Genomic DNA, 19,966 nt, shown 5'->3' on the forward strand with positions numbered 1-19,966 from the left:
CCTTTTATAGTGGGTGAAAGGAGAGAGAAAAATCGTTTCAAATCTTCTATGGAAATACGAAAAGGTTTCCTGAATGACAGATGCGTGACAGTTGAGGCGTGCGATGATCACGTAGGAGAGAGAGTGTCAGATTCCTAGGATCACGCCGCCCAACAAGCGCCGTTTCAGAAGAAAACCGTCTCAAATCCTCACGCGCCTTTAAGTGCCAGAGGGATGTCGCTTGGATTTCGCACACGCGTCCACTTTGTCAGTAAAAGACTGGATCGAAACCACCTCCTTCCTCCAAAGCTACTCACACAACCGAACCACCTCCGACTGGTCAAGCTTCGGGTTCGGGTGTGAAAGACAAAGGGAAAAACATAGCTGAGGAAGAAGATGAAGATGAAGATGAAGATAAAGAAACCATTGCTGACATGTTGAAACGAAAGAACAGTCGCAATGCTGATGAAGATGTTAGTCGTGTGGCGCGAGAGGCTGAAGAAGCTGAACGCAAGCAGAAGGAAGCCAACGATCTACTCGAGAGCAGGAAGACTCTCTTCCCTGCCTGGACTCGGGAGTGAATGATCAAAGAGGCCATAGACACTCCCAGCATCTTATCGCTCGAGCCGGTGATTTCGTTCGACTGCAATAATTCTGTCGATTCGCAGTTCGACATGCCGTTGACTCGAAAGGCGTTTATCTTCCACGCCTTCTCAAATATTTATGAAGTCCCTCATCCGAACCCTGAGGTTGATAGGGAGCTCATCGACTTCTATCTGAAGGCTGCTCGTCCTCAGTATCTAACTTGGAGCGCCCAGAAGATAGTGAACGTCTGGGTACTGAAGCCTTACACCGAAGGTAGATTCATTAATGTTCGGTTCAAGGTGATTCGAGGATCTGCAAGAACTGCACATCATATCTCCCTGGCATATCTACCGAACTTAAATCCTCATGATTGGATTGTTTTGCATAACATCCTCTTGACAAATGAAGCTGAATATGGTCCGATCATAGACCATCTCAAGAGGATGATTGTCTGTTATATCATGGAGGTAGCCCTTATGGATCAGGAGGTAGCCACTGTCTTCAAGAAGAAACCGAAGATAGCTCCTGTGGGATCGGCAAGTGATCTCAATCAGATGAAAATGGGCAAGATCGACCCGAGACGCAATTCGGTTATGTTCACTAGAGCAGAAGGACAAAAATGTATCTTTGCTTTAGCTGACAAACATCTTTACACCACTGCTTGTCTAGAGCACGTGTTGTCGATCATCCAAAGGTGTAAAGAGAATACAACGGATGATGTTAAGTACTTCAATGACATGATCCAGTGGTACATCAGGTTTAGGCAGACGATTCTGGCTCTTATCTCTCGTCTGTTTAACACCGTGAAGAAGAAGGTACCTGTCTCCGCTGCTGGCCCAAGTAACAAGCGAAGATCTCGCTCCAATTGACGCAAAGGGGGAGATTGTTGGGTTGAAGATTTGTTCAAGGGTTGCGTCTTTGGGCTCAACTATTTGTTTATTTAATTTGTATTCCGGTTTGGGCCTGTCCAACCGAGAGCCCATTATGTTTATTATATAATTATATGCTTGCATGCATATTAGGTAAAGGATTGATCTAGAGCATAACGATAATTTTTACAGATTTCTTTGATCCTTCTTGTAAACCTACCAATCCTCTATAGTTGATGTTCTTAATCGAGCTCTTTTGAGGATTTTGTTTTAATCATTCAACACGTTTGATTCACTCTTGCCTTGTCCTTATTTTCGTGTTCTTGCTGTTTTATATTTACTTACCTGTTTAAGATCTAATCGATCTTCAAAGATTAAAGTTTTAATCTCATCAATTGGTATCAGAGCAGGAGGCTGTGTAATCGATACACATCTTTTCTGTGAAAAGATTTCAATTAGGGTTTTTCCGCAACTACCGATATTTATTGAGCCGTCATCTCATTATTGACGTATCTTGATATTTATTGTTTTGCCCTAATCTGCTTTATTACAAGTCTGATCTTTGAACAGGTTTTTCGATCATAATGGATGAGTCGCAATCAAATCCTATCAATATTTCCAACAGCATCGGTTCAACCACGAAGATTCCAATCCTATATACCCATGACTGTGAAGTCTGGGCGCATCACTTCGAAGACTACGTGATAGGATCTGAGGATAATGGATACCTCATATGGGAAGCTATCATTAATGGACCTTTTTCTCATTCTGCAACGTCCAGGATTGTCAAAACTCAAAAGGAGTAGAATGATCTGCTGAAGGATGTTAAAGATATTGCACAAGATGAAAAGGATAAATTCCAGTGTAATATCAAGGCGTTAAGATTGATAAGATTCGCCCTTCAGTCCGACACCTTCAGGTTGGTCAGCTCATGCACGACGGCAAAGGAAGTTTGGGATAGACTTCGCGAACTGTACTCTACAGACGAGGATCTTGAACATTCTATCCAAACCTTGCTCTTATCTGAGTTTGGAGAATTCAGGCAAGGAGCAGAAGAAACAGTGACCCAGACGTTCGATCGCTTTAATCATCTTCTCAGCAAGATGATCAAACATGACATCTAAAGGAAGCTTATCGAGCAGAATGTTACATTCTTAAATGGTCTGAGGTCTGAATGGAGAGCAGTGGTGTCTACAGTCAAAGCCCATGAGCAGTTTAAATCATATTTGTTGAAAAATGTTCTTATGTAACCTTGTATGTGACCATAACTGAAATAAGATGAACTGTTTTTATACAATCTAACAAATATTATCAGTTATTTCAGGTTGCATGAATGCGTGATAAAACGGAAAATACGAAAGCACGCGCATAGACGAGAAAATTAGCTGTGTGACTAAAAAGTTTCACCAATATATATATATATATATATATATATATATATATATATATATATATATATATATATATATATATACACGTATGTATATATATGTATTATATATATGTATGTGTTATATATATATGTATTATATATATAGATATGTATATGTGTTGAATAAGTCAAACAAAGGAGGAAGTCAAGAAAAGTCAAGGATGAAGAAGCCTAAAACCTTCCCACGTTCTTTGCTCCTAGCTCTACATCAACTTGCATCTTTCAACTTACACTCAAGTGTACTACTACTAGATATTTGTTTCTCATATATATACATGTGTATGTAGTGTATGTTTAGAGTTAGTGAGAATATAAGAGACTAAGAGAGATTCATATGTTATAGTGAATTTTCCTTTGTAAAACCACACCCTCTCAATCTTCATCCCTGGAGATAACCAAGAACATCAAGATCAACAACAACCAAAAATGAAGAACATCATCAACTATCTTCATCTTCTTCATTCAAACTCAAGGTGTTCATCTTCAACCCATCAAACATCATCATGTTCATAAACTTTCACCACCTTATATCAACCTCATTCCAACCTCCAAACAACCTCAAAATACTCTCCTAACACCCTCCAAATACCATCCTTAAACCTCCTCCAAAAAAACCCCTTTCAAATAACCACAACCATCACCACTTGCTGTTTTTCGACAGCAGAATCTTCAAGTCAGAAACGAAGACAACTGGGCTCGGTACAAGCACAAAAAGACTAGGGAGATTTTCACCATCAATTCTTCAGGACCTTACCTACATCTAGAAATTTTCGTGGACGATTTTGACCACGGGAAACCCCAAAGAGACGCGAGAGAGAATTGGCTATCCAGAGAGATTTCTGTTTTTGAGTTCAGAATCTTCATGTTAGAAAACAAAAAAGCGAGAACAACACAGCCAAAATACTACTAGGGAGATTTTCACCATCAATTCTTCAGGACCTTACCTACATCTAGAAATTTTCGTGGACGATTTTGACCACGGGAAACCCCAAAGAGACGCGAGAGAGAATTGGCTATCCAGAGAGATTTCTGTTTTTGAGTTCAGAATCTTCATGTTAGAAAACAAAAAAGCGAGAACAACACAGCCAAAATACTACTAGGGAGATTTTCACCATCAATTCTTCAGGACATTACCTACATCTAGAAATTTTCGTGGACGATTTTGACCACGGGAAACCCCAAAGAGACGCGAGAGAGAATTGGCTATCCAGAGAGATTTACTCCGAAAATCTACATCCATCACCACCCAAAGCTCCTTCAACTTCACCATCTTTGCTGCCTTACACCACCAAAATTACAACCTTATTCCACCTCCTAACACCCTCCAAATACCCACTCCAACCTCATCAAATCTCCTCAAAACACCCGATACCCGTATACAAATACATGACTCGTGTACTTTGCACTGTTTTGTAAACAATCCATTTTACATGAAAATGAACTTTTTACTACTTATCAAATACCGGATTGATCTTTGAACAAATATCGACCAGTCGTTCCAAGAGTCCCAATATCGACCGGTCCTTCCAAGAGAACAAATATCGACCAGTCGTTCCACGAGTCCAGTTCAGTCAATTTATTGACGAACCTACTTGATATATATTTATATACTTATATATATATATATATATATATATATATATATATATATATATATATATATATATATTTTATTATAGCTTTATGTCATTTAAATACAGTCATTTATATTATTTATAGCTTTACGTCATTTAAATATAGTCATTTATATTATTATAGCTTTCAGTCATTTATAGCTTTCATATTTATACTTATTCCGCAATTATTATTCTTTATATATATTTACATCTTATATCTTAAACTTATATATCTATCACACAGTGACCGGTAACCGAGCCTTTTGTCGCAGTGATCAAATTTTTATATTTCCAACAATCGGTATCTGAGCTGATATATAAAAGGAATAATATCCAACAATTGGTATCAGAGCTTGTGTGATTTACCTTGAAATTTTTGTCGAAAAACTTTTGGTTATAGCGTTTATAAACCTTCCATAAGCTTTTCTTTAAAAATTTCATTTTAATATCACTTGTTCAAAATCCTTTCAAAAAATGTCTTTGGCAAATTACTCCAACATGAACTCTGTCTCCATTGCAAATAGCTTAGGATCTGGTTCACGGGCACCCATACTTATTCCTGAAGAGTATAATTCGTGGGTTGGCCGTATGAATCTTCATCTTAATGCTATAAATGAAGATGTCTGGAAGTGTGTAGAAGGAACATATGTTACTCCAGAAAATATGGCTACTCTTGCTACAAATCAAGCCACTCAAGTTGAAATTACAAAAAAGTTGGAACTCCAAGCCAAAAAGGAACTTGTTTCTGGAATACCTCACAGTATTCTAAGTCAAATGGATGACATTATACTGTTAACCGCAAATCAAATTTGGGAGAATTTGAAAAATCGTTTTTGTGGAAATAAAAGAATCATCGGAAACAAAAGAACATCTGTTTTGAATGAATTTGATAATTTCAAAATGCTTTCATCAGAAACCATCCATGATGCTCATGATAGGTTCAATTTGATTATGGTTAAAATGAACAATTTGGGTATCAAAAAGACACAACACGAGATAAATCTCAAGTTTTTAAACAATCTGTTCGAAAGCTGGAAAATGGTTAAACTCATTATTCAGGGAAATCCAGCTATTCATACCGAATCTTTGTACAATTTGTATGGAGAACTTCAATCGTATGAATCCTCGATTGACCCACCAACCATTGCAGCTTTTGGAGGACCACTTGCACTTGTGTCCACAACTTCTCAAAACCAAACACCTTTCAATGATCAAAACTTTAATCATTTTAATCAGACTACATCTTTTCAAAACCAAGCCTTCCAGTCTGATTCAAATGATGAAGCAGATTATCAACAACTGTGTGCGTTGGTTGCAAACACAAATCTCCAGAGATTTATCCCAAATCATGGTCAATCAAATTTTAGACCAAATTTTCAACCAAGACCATCTTTTGGACAAAATAACTCAAGTTTTCAACCAAGACCATCTTTTGGTCAAAACAACTCAGGTTTTCAACCTAGACCTTACTTTGGACAAAATTCTCAAAGACCTTCTTTCCAAAATAACTCAAACCAAGGTTTTCAAAACCAGGGATTTCAAAACGATCCCAACTCAGGTCATAATCACAATCCAAACAATAGTTTTCAAAATCAAAATAGAGGTTTCCAAAATCAAGGTTACAACAATCAAAACAATGGTTTTCAAAACAACCAAAATTTTAGATTCCAACAAAACCATTCTCAACCTTCCCAACAAGCCCAAACTCAAACACCTGAAAGACTTCCGATTAAAAGTCAAAAGGATGATAGTGATGAAGAAGTGATCATTTGTCACAACTGCAAAGGAACAAATCACTATGCCAGAGAATGTCGAGCCAAAAACAAAACCAAAATCAAAGACTCAGCATACTATGCTCAAAGAGCCGATGAATTGAAGAAACTGGAAAACCAAGAAAAGCAAAGAGCATTGATGGCAATCCATGAACCAAGTGTGGAATACTGGCCAACTTCTGATGACGAAGCTGAACACGAACCAACACAATCAAACTTCTGCTTCGTAGCTGGTGTTGAAATACCTTCAAGAGCTCCAAACATCATAGAACAGGTATGGTCTATGATCTCTGAACTTGGTTTTTCCAAAACAATTTTTGAGTCCCACATAACCAAAATTGAGACTAGTCTGGAAGTTGATCTCAAAACATATCATGACACAATGGTCAATTATGATATTTGCAAATCTGAGTTACAAACCTTGCAACTCAAATTTGGAGAATTAACAAGAACGAAAAGCAAATTGGAAAGAGACGTTGAAAGAAAATCAGAAGATTATAATCACGTCTTGGAACAATTAAATCAGTCCCTAATTCAGAAAAGGGATTTGGAACTAAAAAATCAGTCAGTCATTTCTTCTGAAATAAAAGATGTTTTAGAAATGGAAATCCTTCAGTTGAAACAAGACTTTCAAGAATCAACTGACAAATACAATGTTTTAAATGAAAAGCTGACTGATTCTTTAAAACAAATCAATTCTCTTGAAACCGAGAATAAAAGACTGATATGGAATATGGATTCTATCAAAGTTGCCAGAAAACTAAGTGATGATATTTTCACCAAGGCAAACACCTTGGGAACTGGCAAAATTGATACGAATTATAGACCAGGAATTGGAAGAGAATCCTTTGAAATTGAACAAGCAAAACAGAAAAACATGACGAATTGTGAAAACTCTGAATCTACTCTACATAATCTTTTCACATCTGTTAATGAGGAAGATTCAGATGACGAAACAGTTATCAACTGTAGTCCAGATGATACTGCTTTCAGTGTTTCCAAAAAGTCTTTCAAAAGAGTTGTAAATTCTAAAACAGACTCTGCAAGTTCTTTAACTCACCAAATCAAAAATACTGATGGAACCACTAAACTCAAAAACTTTTTGAATGGAGAAAATTCCTCTTATAAGGATGGTAGTACTTCTATACCAACTGCTTTTCCTACAATGACTTCATCAATTGTTGGAAAAACTAGTCTGGGACAAAAATACTCCAAGAAACAACAAACAAGCAAAAAATCCATTCAAGTCACCAAAACCCCACTAATCAAACCAAACCTTTTTGAAAAACAACCAAAGAAACCAAACGTCATACCTCATAAACAGGTTTCCAAACAAAAACCAAAATCTTTTCAAAAACCTTTTGAAAACCGCTTTCAAGATATTACTTTTAATCATTCAAGGAACTTTCAAAAACCATCACATCCGAAAGTTTCAAACCATCATCCTCAAAAAGCTTTTCAAAACCGCCCATCACATCCCAGATATGAAGAAAACTTTTCAAACAAACCTTCACATCTAGGATATCTTTCACCAAATCACAGATCTTATCAACCCACAGGTTTTCAAAAACAAATCGCATTTTGGGTAAAATTGATAGATCAAATCAAACCTCAACCATTCCATCGTTATAAACCAAACCATTACAATAATGTGAAGTCAAATGATAAAAGAAATTCATTAAGAAAAGCACCCAAAATAACAACTGACAAACCAGGACCCATTCAGATTTGGGTACCTAAAGTTTCTGTCTGATTGTAGGTACTTAATGCTGGAGAACCCAATGATGATACATGGTATATTGATAGTGGCTGCTCCAAGCATATGACAGGAAACCGGAACTACTTACGTGACTTCAAACCTATACAAACCAATCAAGATGTTACCTTCGGCAACAACATGAAAGCAAAAATCAAAGGTTATGGAAACATAACAAATGGTAATTTTACCATAAAGAAAGTTGCCTTCGTCGATGACCTGAAACACAACCTCATCAGTGTTTCTCAACTGTGTGATAACAATCTTGAAGTTCTTTTCACCAAACAACGAAGCTTGATCATGGACGCCAAAACCAAAGATGTTATAGTTGATTCTGACCGTGCCGGAAATATGTATCCACTTGACATGGATCTTATCTATGGTAAACCCGATATATGTCTGCTATCTAAAGCCCCAGCAGATATTAGTTGGTTATGGCACCGCCGCCTTTCCCATCTAAACTTTGGGTACATCAACAAATTAATCGGCGATGATCTTGTTCGAGGGCTACCACTTCTGAAGCTTGATAACGAAACTCTTTGTGCCGCATGTGAAAAAGGAAAACTTTCCAAATCCACTCACAAAAGCATCTCAGAATCTAGTGTGTCCGAACCACTAGAGTTGTTGCACATAGACCTTTGTGGCCCTGCCAAAACCCAAACCATTCAAGGGAAGAAGTACATTCTTGTTGTCGTTGATGGTTTCTCGCGCTTTACTTGGGTCTTTTTCTTAAGACTAAAATCAGAAGCACCTGAAGAGATGATCAACTTCATCAAACAAATCGAGCTGAAGTTGAAACGACCTGTTCGAAGAATCCGAAGTGATAATGGTTTAGAGTTCAAAAACAATACTCTAGATTCATTTCTCAAAGACAAAGGAATTGAACATAACTTCTCAGCCCCATACACTCCACAACAGAACGGTGTTGTCGAAAGAAGGAACCGAACTCTATGTGAAGCTGCAAGATCAATGCTTATCTTCGCTGATCTGCCACAATACTTCTGGGCAGAAGCAATAGCCACAGCTTGCTATACTCAAAATCGTTCCTTAATCCATAAACATCTTCATAAAACACCATATGAAGTCATTAACAACCGAAAACCAAACATCAAATTTTTCCATATTTTCGGTTGTCGATGCTTCGTAAAGAATAATAAAGATCACCTTTCAAAATTTGAATCAAGGTCGGACGAAGGAATTTTCCTTGGTTACTCTTTTTCTTCAGCTGCTTATCGAGTACTGAATAAACGTACTAGAGTAATTGAAGAAAGTACCGATGTTCATTTCGATGAATTTTATGTTAGGAAATTGGATCGTGAACATTTTGGTTCAAAAATGATTGAAAATATTTTTCAAAATCCAATTCAACAAACACCTTCTCCTGACATAGACATTGAAATCGATCTTGATTTGCTTTTTGAACAACCAAAAACCGCTTACAATTCTGAACTTCTAACTACTTTAATTGACCCTACAGGAACACCCAGTGAAGTAATTCCACAAACAAACCAAAATGATGCAAATCAATTCGAGGGGGAACCACCAACACATACTTCCTCTTTGGAACAAACACCAAATCCTCCTTTAAACACCCGAACCCCAAATAGCCAAAACAATCCCGATGCATCATTTATGGGGGAACCTTCAAACCTATTCCAAGATGAAACGCCCGGAGAAGAACAATGGGATACTGAAACTCCAATTATTATAGCGGAAGAGAATCGCTTAATAAAGTGGACCAGAAATCATCCAACAGACCAAATCATCGGAGATCCCAACATAGGCATTCAGACTAGAGGCGCATCCACAAATGAATGTTTATTTGGAGCCTTCTTATCCACGACCGAACCCAAAACCATACATTCTGCTATAAAAGATCCAGATTGGGTAAAAGCTATGCAAGAAGAGCTAGCAGAATTTGAAAGAAACGACGTATGGAATCTTGTTCCTACTCCACCCGATGTTACTGTTATAGGTTCAAGATGGGTATACAGAAACAAGACTGACGATCAAGGAATCATTTGTCGAAACAAGGCACGTCTTGTAGTCAAAGGATATTCACAACAAGAGGGAATCGACTACGATGAAACATATGCTCCAGTTGCCCGAATTGAAGCAATTCGCATCTTTCTTGCATATGCTGCACATAAGAATTTCAAAGTATTCCAAATGGATGTTAAATGTGCATTCCTACATGGAGAGATAGATCGCGAAGTATACATCCAACAACCACCAGGTTTCGAAGATCCCAAATTTCCAGATCACAGCTTTAAATTGCAGAAAGCTGTCTACGGCTTGAAACAAGCACCTCGAGCTTGGTATGCCACGTTGTCAACCTTTCTCGAAGAATCAGGTTTTAAAAGAGGTTCAATTGATCAAACACTCTTTCGTAAAATCTTTAATAAACATCTGTTAATCGTACAAATATATGTTGATGACATTATTTTCGGTTCTACTGATGAATCTTTAAGTGTTAAGTTTGCAGATCTAATGAAGAGCAAATTTGAAATGAGCATGATTGGGGAGATGACTACTTTTCTCGGACTTCAAATCAAACAGTCAACTGATGGCATTTTCATCAACCAAGAGAATTATGTCAAAAACCTACTCACTCGTTTTTCAATGGAAAAATCCAATACCGCAAAAACCCCAATGGCTTTTGGATACAAAATTGATGCAGACTTAAATGGCAAACCCGTTGACCAGAAAAGATATCGTGGAATGATCGGATCACTCTTGTACCTCATTGCCAGCAGACCTGACATCATGTTTTCTACATGTGTTTGTGCTAGATACCAAGCAAATCCTATGGAATCCCATGTAGTTGCTGTGAAACGCATCTTCAAATACCTTAAAGGCACTCCCAAACTTGGCCTTTGGTATCCAGCTAAATCCGATTTTCAGCTGAACGCTTTCACCGACTCAGACTACGGAGGATGCAAGCTAGATAGGAAGAGTACATCTGGTAGCTGTCAATTCCTAGGAGGTAGACTAGTGAGTTGGACTTCAAAGAAACAGACGTGTGTATCCACATCAACAGCAGAAGCTGAATATGTCGCTGCCGCCAGCTGTTGTTCACAAGTCATATGGATGCAAACTCAACTGCGTGACTATGGCTTCAAAATCTCACAAATTCCCATATTTTGTGACTCAACTAGTGCAATTGCCATTTCTCACAATCCCGTTCACCATTCCATGACAAAGCACATCGACATTCGATATCACTTTATCAAAGACAACATTCAAAAGGGTCATATCGAACTACACTTCATCAACTCCGAAGATCAAATTGCCGATGTCTTCACTAAGGCTCTCGATGAAACGAAGTTTCAATACTTCCTAGGCCGTCTAGGAATGTTAAATCCAGATAACATCCATCCTTAAACTTTTACTTTTTGTTTGTACAAAAGTGTGTTTACTTTCATTCAAAAAGAAAATTCAAAAACATTTGAAAACTGCTTTCTTTTCAAAAAAACCAAAAACATTGAAATAACCAATATTTCCAAAAACATTCAGAAAAACAAATCTTCAAAAATATTATAAAAGACTTGCCATAATAAGCTTTTATAGAACCTTGTGATTAATCGTCTTTTGACTTAATTTTCAGATGCTTATGCTCGATGAAGATATTAAGTCATATTGATTCTCAATTGGAGTGAAGGTTCAAATCTCCTACTTTTCATAATGTACATAACTTTATTTCCTTCAATTTTATTTCATTATTGATGATTTCAAAAAGGGACATAAGGTTAGGAGGTTCAGATGAAAACAAAAACCCATGTGAGAATTTGTGCCTCATCAATCTGAATCATTGTGGAATTCATTTCTTGTGAGCTTAGGTGTGTCACTATTGCTTATAAGGTATATCCGATTATACCTTGTCACGGTCTCATTTTTGCTTAGATATCAAAATGACCAGGGACGATACATTCATTTCATACATACTAGACAAACTGTCTTTTATGCCACTAATCCCTACCTAGATATAAGCCAACCAAAAATGATGTCTTGAGATCCCGTGATCCATCAACAAGAAAAGACGAAACAAGATAAAAAGGAATCAACAAGAAAGCCAAATCATTCACTGAAGAAATACCAAACAAAACAAAAAAAACTCTACATTTGGTATTTTCAAACAAAGTTCAATCAAATGGTTATTTCAAAGCAAACATCAAAAGATCTCGTGATCTGTTTTTAACCATTTTTCACAAAAAGGGATATCTTAATCCCGCAAGATAGATACTCTCAAAAATCCCAATTTTCTCAAATGTAGCAAATTCTCGATGCTAAAACAAAATATCCTTTTACAACAAAAAGGATATTGATCAACAAAAAGGATACCATCAAAGAAAAAGCTGCAACAACAAAGGATTTCCCGGGATACTGTAGCCTTCATCAATGAAAGTTCTTAGTTGCAAACTGCACTATGAAAATTGCTAAACCCCTCTACATGTATTTCCCGACGGAGAGAGAGAGAAAGTTAATGGCATGAATGAAGAAACCCGCTGAGTAATGCCGAAACCAGTCTTATGTGATTGATTATCTAATAATGAGACTAAGTGACCTTTCAAGAAAAGCATAGTTGAACACCTCCAATATGAGTGTGAGTCGTCAGAGAGAGATATCACTCATTTTTAGTGATCATTAACTTGTTCTGCTGCCAGAACAACTAAACACCCAAGTGAAGTGTGAGCTATACCAATGAGCGTTCATCTGAATCGACCTGTTAAACCACTTGTCGTCATTAATAATGCTATAAAATCTTAAGAAATTTCTTTAGATACATATATGGCTACCCTTTGATAACCGAACCTGAGACTTTGATTCGGAAACAAATTTCTGAAAATCTTTTACATAAGATATGTTAAACCAAGTCACAAACTTTCAAATCAATTGCTATGGTTTTATATATATCTTATCTATTGACAAATCTTTTATCTCGAATCTTCAAAAGTTAAATTGTCAATATGATTATATCATACCTGTCCTTATTTCAGCAATGATCACATAGGGGGAAATTGTTGAAAAATGTTCTTATGTAAGCTTGTATGTGACCATCATTGAAATAAGATGAACTGTTTTTATACAATCTAATAAATATTATCAGTTATTTCAGGTTGCATGAATGCGTGATCAAAACGGAAAATACGAAAACACGCGAATGACGAAAACACAAATGTGTGACTAAACAGTTTCAACAATATATATATATATATATATATATATATATATATATATATATATATATATATATATATATATGTATTATATATATGTATGTATTATATATGTATATATGTATTATATATCTATATATATATATATATATATATATATATATATATATATATATATATATATATATGTTGTATATTGAAAAGTCAAGAAATGGAAGTAGTCAACAAGGAATAGTCAACAAAGTAACGGAAATGTGAAGCAAAACCCACACCCACGTTTTTTACCTCCTACTCTACATCAACTTGAAGCCAACTCTTTCAAAAACCACTCAAGTGCACTACTACAAGATATTTGTTTCTCATATATATATACATGTGTATGTAATGTGTGTTAAACAGTGAGAATATAAGAGACTAAGAGAGATTCATATGTTATAGTGAATTTTCCTTTGTAAAACCACACCCTCTCAATCTTCATCCCTGGAGATAACCAAGAACATCAAGATCAACAACAACCAAAAATGAAGAACATCATCAACTATCTTCATCTTCTTCATTCAAACTCAAGGTGTTCATCTTCAACCCATCAAACATCATCATGTTCATAAACTTTCACCACCTTATATCAACCTCATTCCAACCTCCAAACAACCTCAAAATACTCTCCTAACACCCTCCAAATACCATCCTTAAACCTCCTCCAAAAAAACCCCTTTCAAATAACCACAACCATCACCACTTGCTGTTTTTCGACAGCAGAATCTTCAAGTCAGAAACGAAGACAACTGGGCTCGGTACAAGCACAAAAAGACTAGGGAGATTTTCACCATCAATTCTTCAGGACCTTACCTACATCTAGAAATTTTCGTGGACGATTTTGACCACGGGAAACCCCAAAGAGACGCGAGAGAGAATTGGCTATCCAGAGAGATTTCTGTTTTTGAGTTCAGAATCTTCATGTTAGAAAACAAAAAAGCGAGAACAACACAGCCAAAATACTACTAGGGAGATTTTCACCATCAATTCTTCAGGACCTTACCTACATCTAGAAATTTTCGTGGACGATTTTGACCACGGGAAACCCCAAAGAGACGCGAGAGAGAATTGGCTATCCAGAGAGATTTCTGTTTTTGAGTTCAGAATCTTCATGTTAGAAAACAAAAAAGCGAGAACAACACAGCCAAAATACTACTAGGGAGATTTTCACCATCAATTCTTCAGGACATTACCTACATCTAGAAATTTTCGTGGACGATTTTGACCACGGGAAACCCCAAAGAGACGCGAGAGAGAATTGGCTATCCAGAGAGATTTACTCCGAAAATCTACATCCATCACCACCCAAAGCTCCTTCAACTTCACCATCTTTGCTGCCTTACACCACCAAAATTACAACCTTATTCCACCTCCTAACACCCTCCAAATACCCACTCCAACCTCATCAAATCTCCTCAAAACACCCGATACCCGTATACAAATACATGACTCGTGTACTTTGCACTGTTTTGTAAACAATCCATTTTACATGAAAATGAACTTTTTACTACTTATCAAATACCGGATTGATCTTTGAACAAATATCGACCAGTCGTTCCAAGAGTCCCAATATCGACCGGTCCTTCCAAGAGAACAAATATCGACCAGTCGTTCCACGAGTCCAGTTCAGTCAATTTATTGACGAACCTACTTGATATATATTTATATACTTATATATATATATATATATATATATATATATATATATATATATATATATTTTATTATAGCTTTATGTCATTTAAATACAGTCATTTATATTATTTATAGCTTTACGTCATTTAAATATAGTCATTTATATTATTATAGCTTTCAGTCATTTATAGCTTTCATATTTATACTTATTCCGCAATTATTATTCTTTATATATATTTACATCTTATATCTTAAACTTATATATCTATCACACAGTGACCGGTAACCGAGCCTTTTGTCGCAGTGATCAGATTTTTATATTTCCAACAATCGGTATCTGAGCTGATATATAAAAGGAATAATATCCAACAATATTCTTTGGCGAAACTGGTGGGTATTCTCAAGTCCCAGGAGAAGATTGTACTGCAGGAGAAGAACGTTGTTTCAAGCCTTGGTTCGCTGGCCCTCCTGTCAAAAAGTAAAGTTGTGATGGAGGATGAAGACCTTAACTTGGAGGAGTATGACCTCACGTCTGAGGATTATGCTATGATGGTGTCTAACCCCAAGAGGTTCATAAAGAAGAGATTCCCCAGCAATAAAAACCGAAACTGGCAGGGGAGTTATAGTTAAGAAAAAGTTAACAATGAACCGAAGGTTGAAGAGCCCAAGAAGGAACCGAAGGTGGATGGTGATTCTGGAGTAAGCTGTTACTACTATGGTGGGAAAAACCACTATGCTAAAGATTGTGTCCTTAAAAAGATGGCTGAAAAGGATGATGAAAAGGATGAGGAAGCTGTGCTGCAGAAAAGGCTCGATGAGATGAGAAAGAAGAAGTCTATCGCTAACCCTTCCATGAATGCTCTTATTGTGCAGGGTTCGGTTGCTGATGACGAGTTCGGTAGCGTGGAAGTTTGGTCTACCGACTCAGAAGACGATGAAGTGAGGAAGCCTACTCATGGAAAGACTTATGTGGCAAAGGAGGAGAGCAGTGGAGGAAGATGCTTCATGGTGTCTGATGTATCTCAGATGAGGGGATACAACACTGATGGTGGAAGCAATGAACCGAAGGGGCAGGAGGACATGTGCTTTACGGCCAAACCACTCAGCCAGCAGTTCAATGAGCTTGATGAACTGATAAAGAAGGTACAATCGGTTTTCATTTCATTTAAAGTACCACAATCCTCATATGAGAAAGAACTAAAAAATGTTAATACAAGAATTTCTCATCTAGATAGTAGCTTAACTCAAACTCGAGTCACCAATTCTAACCTAACTGATCAATTAAGCAGGGTGTCTTCGAAGAGTGAGGAGCGGCGCATGTGGATCGAGTTGAAGGAGTTTGAATTAGTTAAAATTAAAGACGAAAACATTTATTTACAAAGAGACAATTTAAAGTTGTTAAAACAACGGAATGTTTTTTGTTTAATTGCAAAACGTCTTTATTCTAATATTACTCAGCTTCACTTGGACTGTGAAATAGGCCAAAAGATCCATCGCATGATTTTGCCCTTCCTTGAGTTTAAGGAGGATGAAATTGATGTCGAAGCTTATAACTGTGAGAGTGTGATATCATCTGACGATGTCAATCCGACCTACATGTATGGACTGGACAAAATTGAGTCCTTCATTAAATCCAAGGACCACAAGGACATGCTTAAAAACCTTTTGGATGAAAATGATAGACTTAAACTGAGAACCGAAACCATACAAAAATTTGACTCTTTAAACGCCAACGTAAGCTCAGAAAACAAAATTGATGTTGAAAATGCATCTGAGCTTAACGAGGACGACAACATGAGTGAAATTTCTGTAGAGGACATGGTTGACTGCTCAGAATTTGTAAAAAGCGAACCTGAAAACCACAAGAATCTAATTTCTGAAAATTCAGTGGAGTTCGCTCGATTGTCCCAACAAAAGTCCCCGATCTTAGCAGAGAAAGCAGTTGTGTATCAAAAGGTCAGGACCACTCCAAATCAAGTATACAAGGTCACTGGAGTAACCGAACATCAGACGGCTGAACTCACAGCTATTGTAAACGAAGACAATGCTGATGGCTGTGATGAGTACTTCTGGTCAGCTCCAATAGATAATGCAAACGAAACGGTAGGCTTATCAGAAAGAACCTCTTGGATGAGTAAAGGTAGATACATACCTGAACCCTTGAACAAGCCAGATAATTTCGATGAGCCAAGCACCAGTGGTACGAAAGACATTCCTCAGGAGAATGAAAGTTCGGCAAAAGAAGACGTTCCCTCTACTTCCTCAGTTCAAAGTGAAACTCCTACAGTTCAAAATGAACCAGCCAAGGAGAAACCGAAAATGAAAGCTAATATTCATCATCAACCGAAGCAGACGAGGAATAAGAAACGTGAAAGGAACCAAAGATACAGGAAGAATCTCTCTGAAAGGAGGCAATTCTGGCAATCCCAGAATGCATACTTCTCACATCAAGACAAGAATCTGAAGTATGAAAACAATCCTGTCGGAAAGCCTGAGAGCCACAACAACCGAAAGCAAAGGTTCGGTTCTGAGAATGACTTCAACCGAAAGCAAAGGTTCGGTTCAAAGAACGATTCCAACCGAAAGCAAAGGTTCGGTTCTGAAGTCAAAAGAGATCAAAACTCTAAGGTCAGTCCCTCCAATGATCAAAAGCAAAAGGGTCACCTAGAGTCTCCAGCCAAGAAGTCCTCTCAATCGAAACCCACTCCTTCTAGTTCATCTAATTCTTCTACTTCCACCAATTCATCTCCATTTTGCTCTAAAGCTCATTCTGTTCATTCTCAAAAATCTCATTCATCGGCTGAACAAAAGGGCAAACAGAAGGTTTCTACATCCACACCAGAGTCTAAACCGACCGCACCCAATCCTAATAAAATAAAAGTTTTTACCATTAAAAAGAAAGATGAAACAACACTTATAAAACGAACATATCTTGTTGACATCTCTCTTACTGTTCCTGTTCCCATGAAAAGCTCACGTGGACCCAAGAAACTTTGGGTTCCTAAATCTGCTTAACTTTTGCAGGTTATAAGTGACGAGCAGTTTGACGAAGAATGGTACATCGATAGTGGCTGCTCACGTCACATGACAGGGAGGAAAGAGGAGCTCAGGGAATACAGATCTCTTACAAATGGTGGCAATGTCAAGTTTGGAAACAATTCTTTCGGCACCATAAAGGGATACGGAATGATAACTAATGGTGATTTCACTATAAGGAAGGTGGCTTATGTGGAAGGACTCCAACACAACCTCATCAGTGTATCTCAGCTTGTTGGAGGTACAGGTCTCAAAGTCTCATTCGATGATGAAGGTTCTGAAATTATTGAGAAAAAGACAAAGAAAGTAATTCTCAAGTCAGAGCGAAAGGGTGAAATGTTTCCTCTAAACCTTAAACCCATCAAAGGAAACCCAGCTATATGCTTGTTATCAAAAGCTCAATCTGACGAAAGCTGGTTGTGGCACCGAAGACTCTCTCATCTCAACATTAAAGATATCAACCGACTTGTTACTGGAGGTCATGTTAGGGGTCTTCCATTGCTCAAGTTCGATAGAGATCATTTGTGTGCTGCATGCGAAATGGGGAAGCAGAGTCGTCAAAGTCATCCATCTATAATTAACACAAAAGTTGTTGAACCACTCGAATTACTTCATATTGATTTGTGTGGTCCTTCATCTATCGAAAGCATCGGTGGTAGCAAGTATATTCTTGTTATTGTTGATGACTTTTCGCGATTTACATGGGTGTTCTTTCTAAAGATCAAATCTGAAGCGACTCATAAGCTGAAAATGTTTATCAAGCAAATTAAAGTACAACTCAAGAAGGTCGTTCGCAACATCAGGAGCGACAATGGTCTGGAATTCAAAAACGGGGAATTTGAAGAATTTCTAGCAGAAAAGGGAATAAGTCACAACTTCTCAGCGCCTTACACACCTCAACAGAACGGAATAGTCGAAAGACGAAACCGATCTTTGTGTGAAGCTGCCCGAACTATGCTAAGTTTCGCTTCCTTACCTCTTTATTTTTGGACTGATGCTATTTCTGCTGCTTGTTTTACACAGAACAGGTCCTATCTCAACAAGCGATTCACGCTCACACCTTATGAGATACTAAACAACAGAAAGCCCAATGTGAAATTTTTCCATGTATTCGGCTCACGGTGTTTCATCTTTAACTCTAAAGAACACCGCAACAAGTTCGATGTCAAAGCCGACGAGGGAATCTTTCTGGGCTACTCTCTCACATCCAAAGCATACAGAGTCCTAAACAAGCGTTCGAGAAAAATTGAAGAGACATATTACGTGACCTTTGACGATAGCTATGTCAAAAAGCTACAAGCCAAATAAGACACCGCTGGGGAAATCTTTCCTCAAACTGGCCAAGTCACAGTCTCGATCGCTAATCTATACGAGAAATTTCTGGAGCTCGTTGACGAACCAGAGAAAGCTTCTCTCTCAGAAGCAGGTGCAGCAGACAACAAGGTAGACCACATGAAGCAAATTGTCGAAGAAGCTGCCAGGAGAATGAATGAAGGAGGATCGACTTCTGATGAACCTCCATCCAACGATGCTTCAGTCGAGGGGGAGCCAAGCTCACAAGTCGAGGGGGAGCCAAGCTCACATGTCGAGGGGGAGCCAAGCTCTACAACTGCAACCGAAAGTGCTTCTCCAACTGAAAGTGCTTCTCCAACCGAAAGTGCTTCTCCAACCGAAGGTGCATCAACGCCTGCAAGTCCAGCATCACAAGAAACCTCTGAACCTCAAGTTTCTCAAAGCTCATCAATCGAGGGGGAGCATGATGATATGACGCTTGACTACGATAGCCAGTACGAGCCAGAAGAAATGATCAATGCTGAACTAGACCCAACCTTTGATCCAAATTATCCTCCTCTTACCAAATGGACCAGAGATCATCCTATCTCTCAAGTGGTTGGTGATGTCTCTGAAAAGGTTCTGACCCGATCACAACTGAAGGCAAAACAGACATCCTTATTTTCAAAGGTTGAGTTTTGTATGTTTAACTCATTCGTATCAAAAGTTAAACCGAAGACAGTTTACACTGCCCTTGATCACTCTGATTGGGTTCAAGCAATGCAAGACGAACTGAACGAA

General features: G+C 37.7%; 1 protein-coding gene across 1 annotated transcript; it reads left to right on the top strand.

Annotated features, from left to right (window-relative positions):
* Nucleotides 1-4,955: 4,955 nt before the first annotated feature.
* LOC111907817 (uncharacterized) lies at nt 4,956-10,056 on the top strand. Its single transcript, XM_052767735.1, has 7 exons — nt 4,956-5,435; nt 5,541-5,782; nt 6,146-6,527; nt 6,924-7,577; nt 8,013-8,838; nt 9,235-9,941; nt 9,985-10,056. Exons 1-7 carry the CDS (start codon nt 4,956-4,958, stop codon nt 10,054-10,056), a joined length of 3,363 nt encoding a protein of 1,120 aa, XP_052623695.1.
* The last annotated feature ends 9,910 nt before the right edge of the window (nt 10,057-19,966 follow it).

The sequence above is a fragment of the Lactuca sativa genome, chromosome 9, assembly GCF_002870075.4.
Source record: "Lactuca sativa cultivar Salinas chromosome 9, Lsat_Salinas_v11, whole genome shotgun sequence".
In the NCBI taxonomy this organism is placed as follows: Eukaryota; Viridiplantae; Streptophyta; class Magnoliopsida; order Asterales; family Asteraceae; genus Lactuca; species Lactuca sativa.

What these genes read in the sequence shown, in the direction of transcription:
- LOC111907817 (XM_052767735.1), top strand. Translation starts at nt 4,956, where the DNA reads ATGTCTTTGGCAAATTACTCCAACATGAACTCTGTCTCCATTGCAAAT. An exon ending in ATAGGTTCAATTTGATTATG is followed by an intron (nt 5,436 to 5,540) that starts GTTAAAATGAAC and finishes CTCATTATTCAG; the next exon opens with GGAAATCCAGCTATTCATAC. An exon ending in CAGAATTTGAAAGAAACGAC is followed by an intron (nt 9,942 to 9,984) that starts GTATGGAATCTT and finishes TTACTGTTATAG; the next exon opens with GTTCAAGATGGGTATACAGA.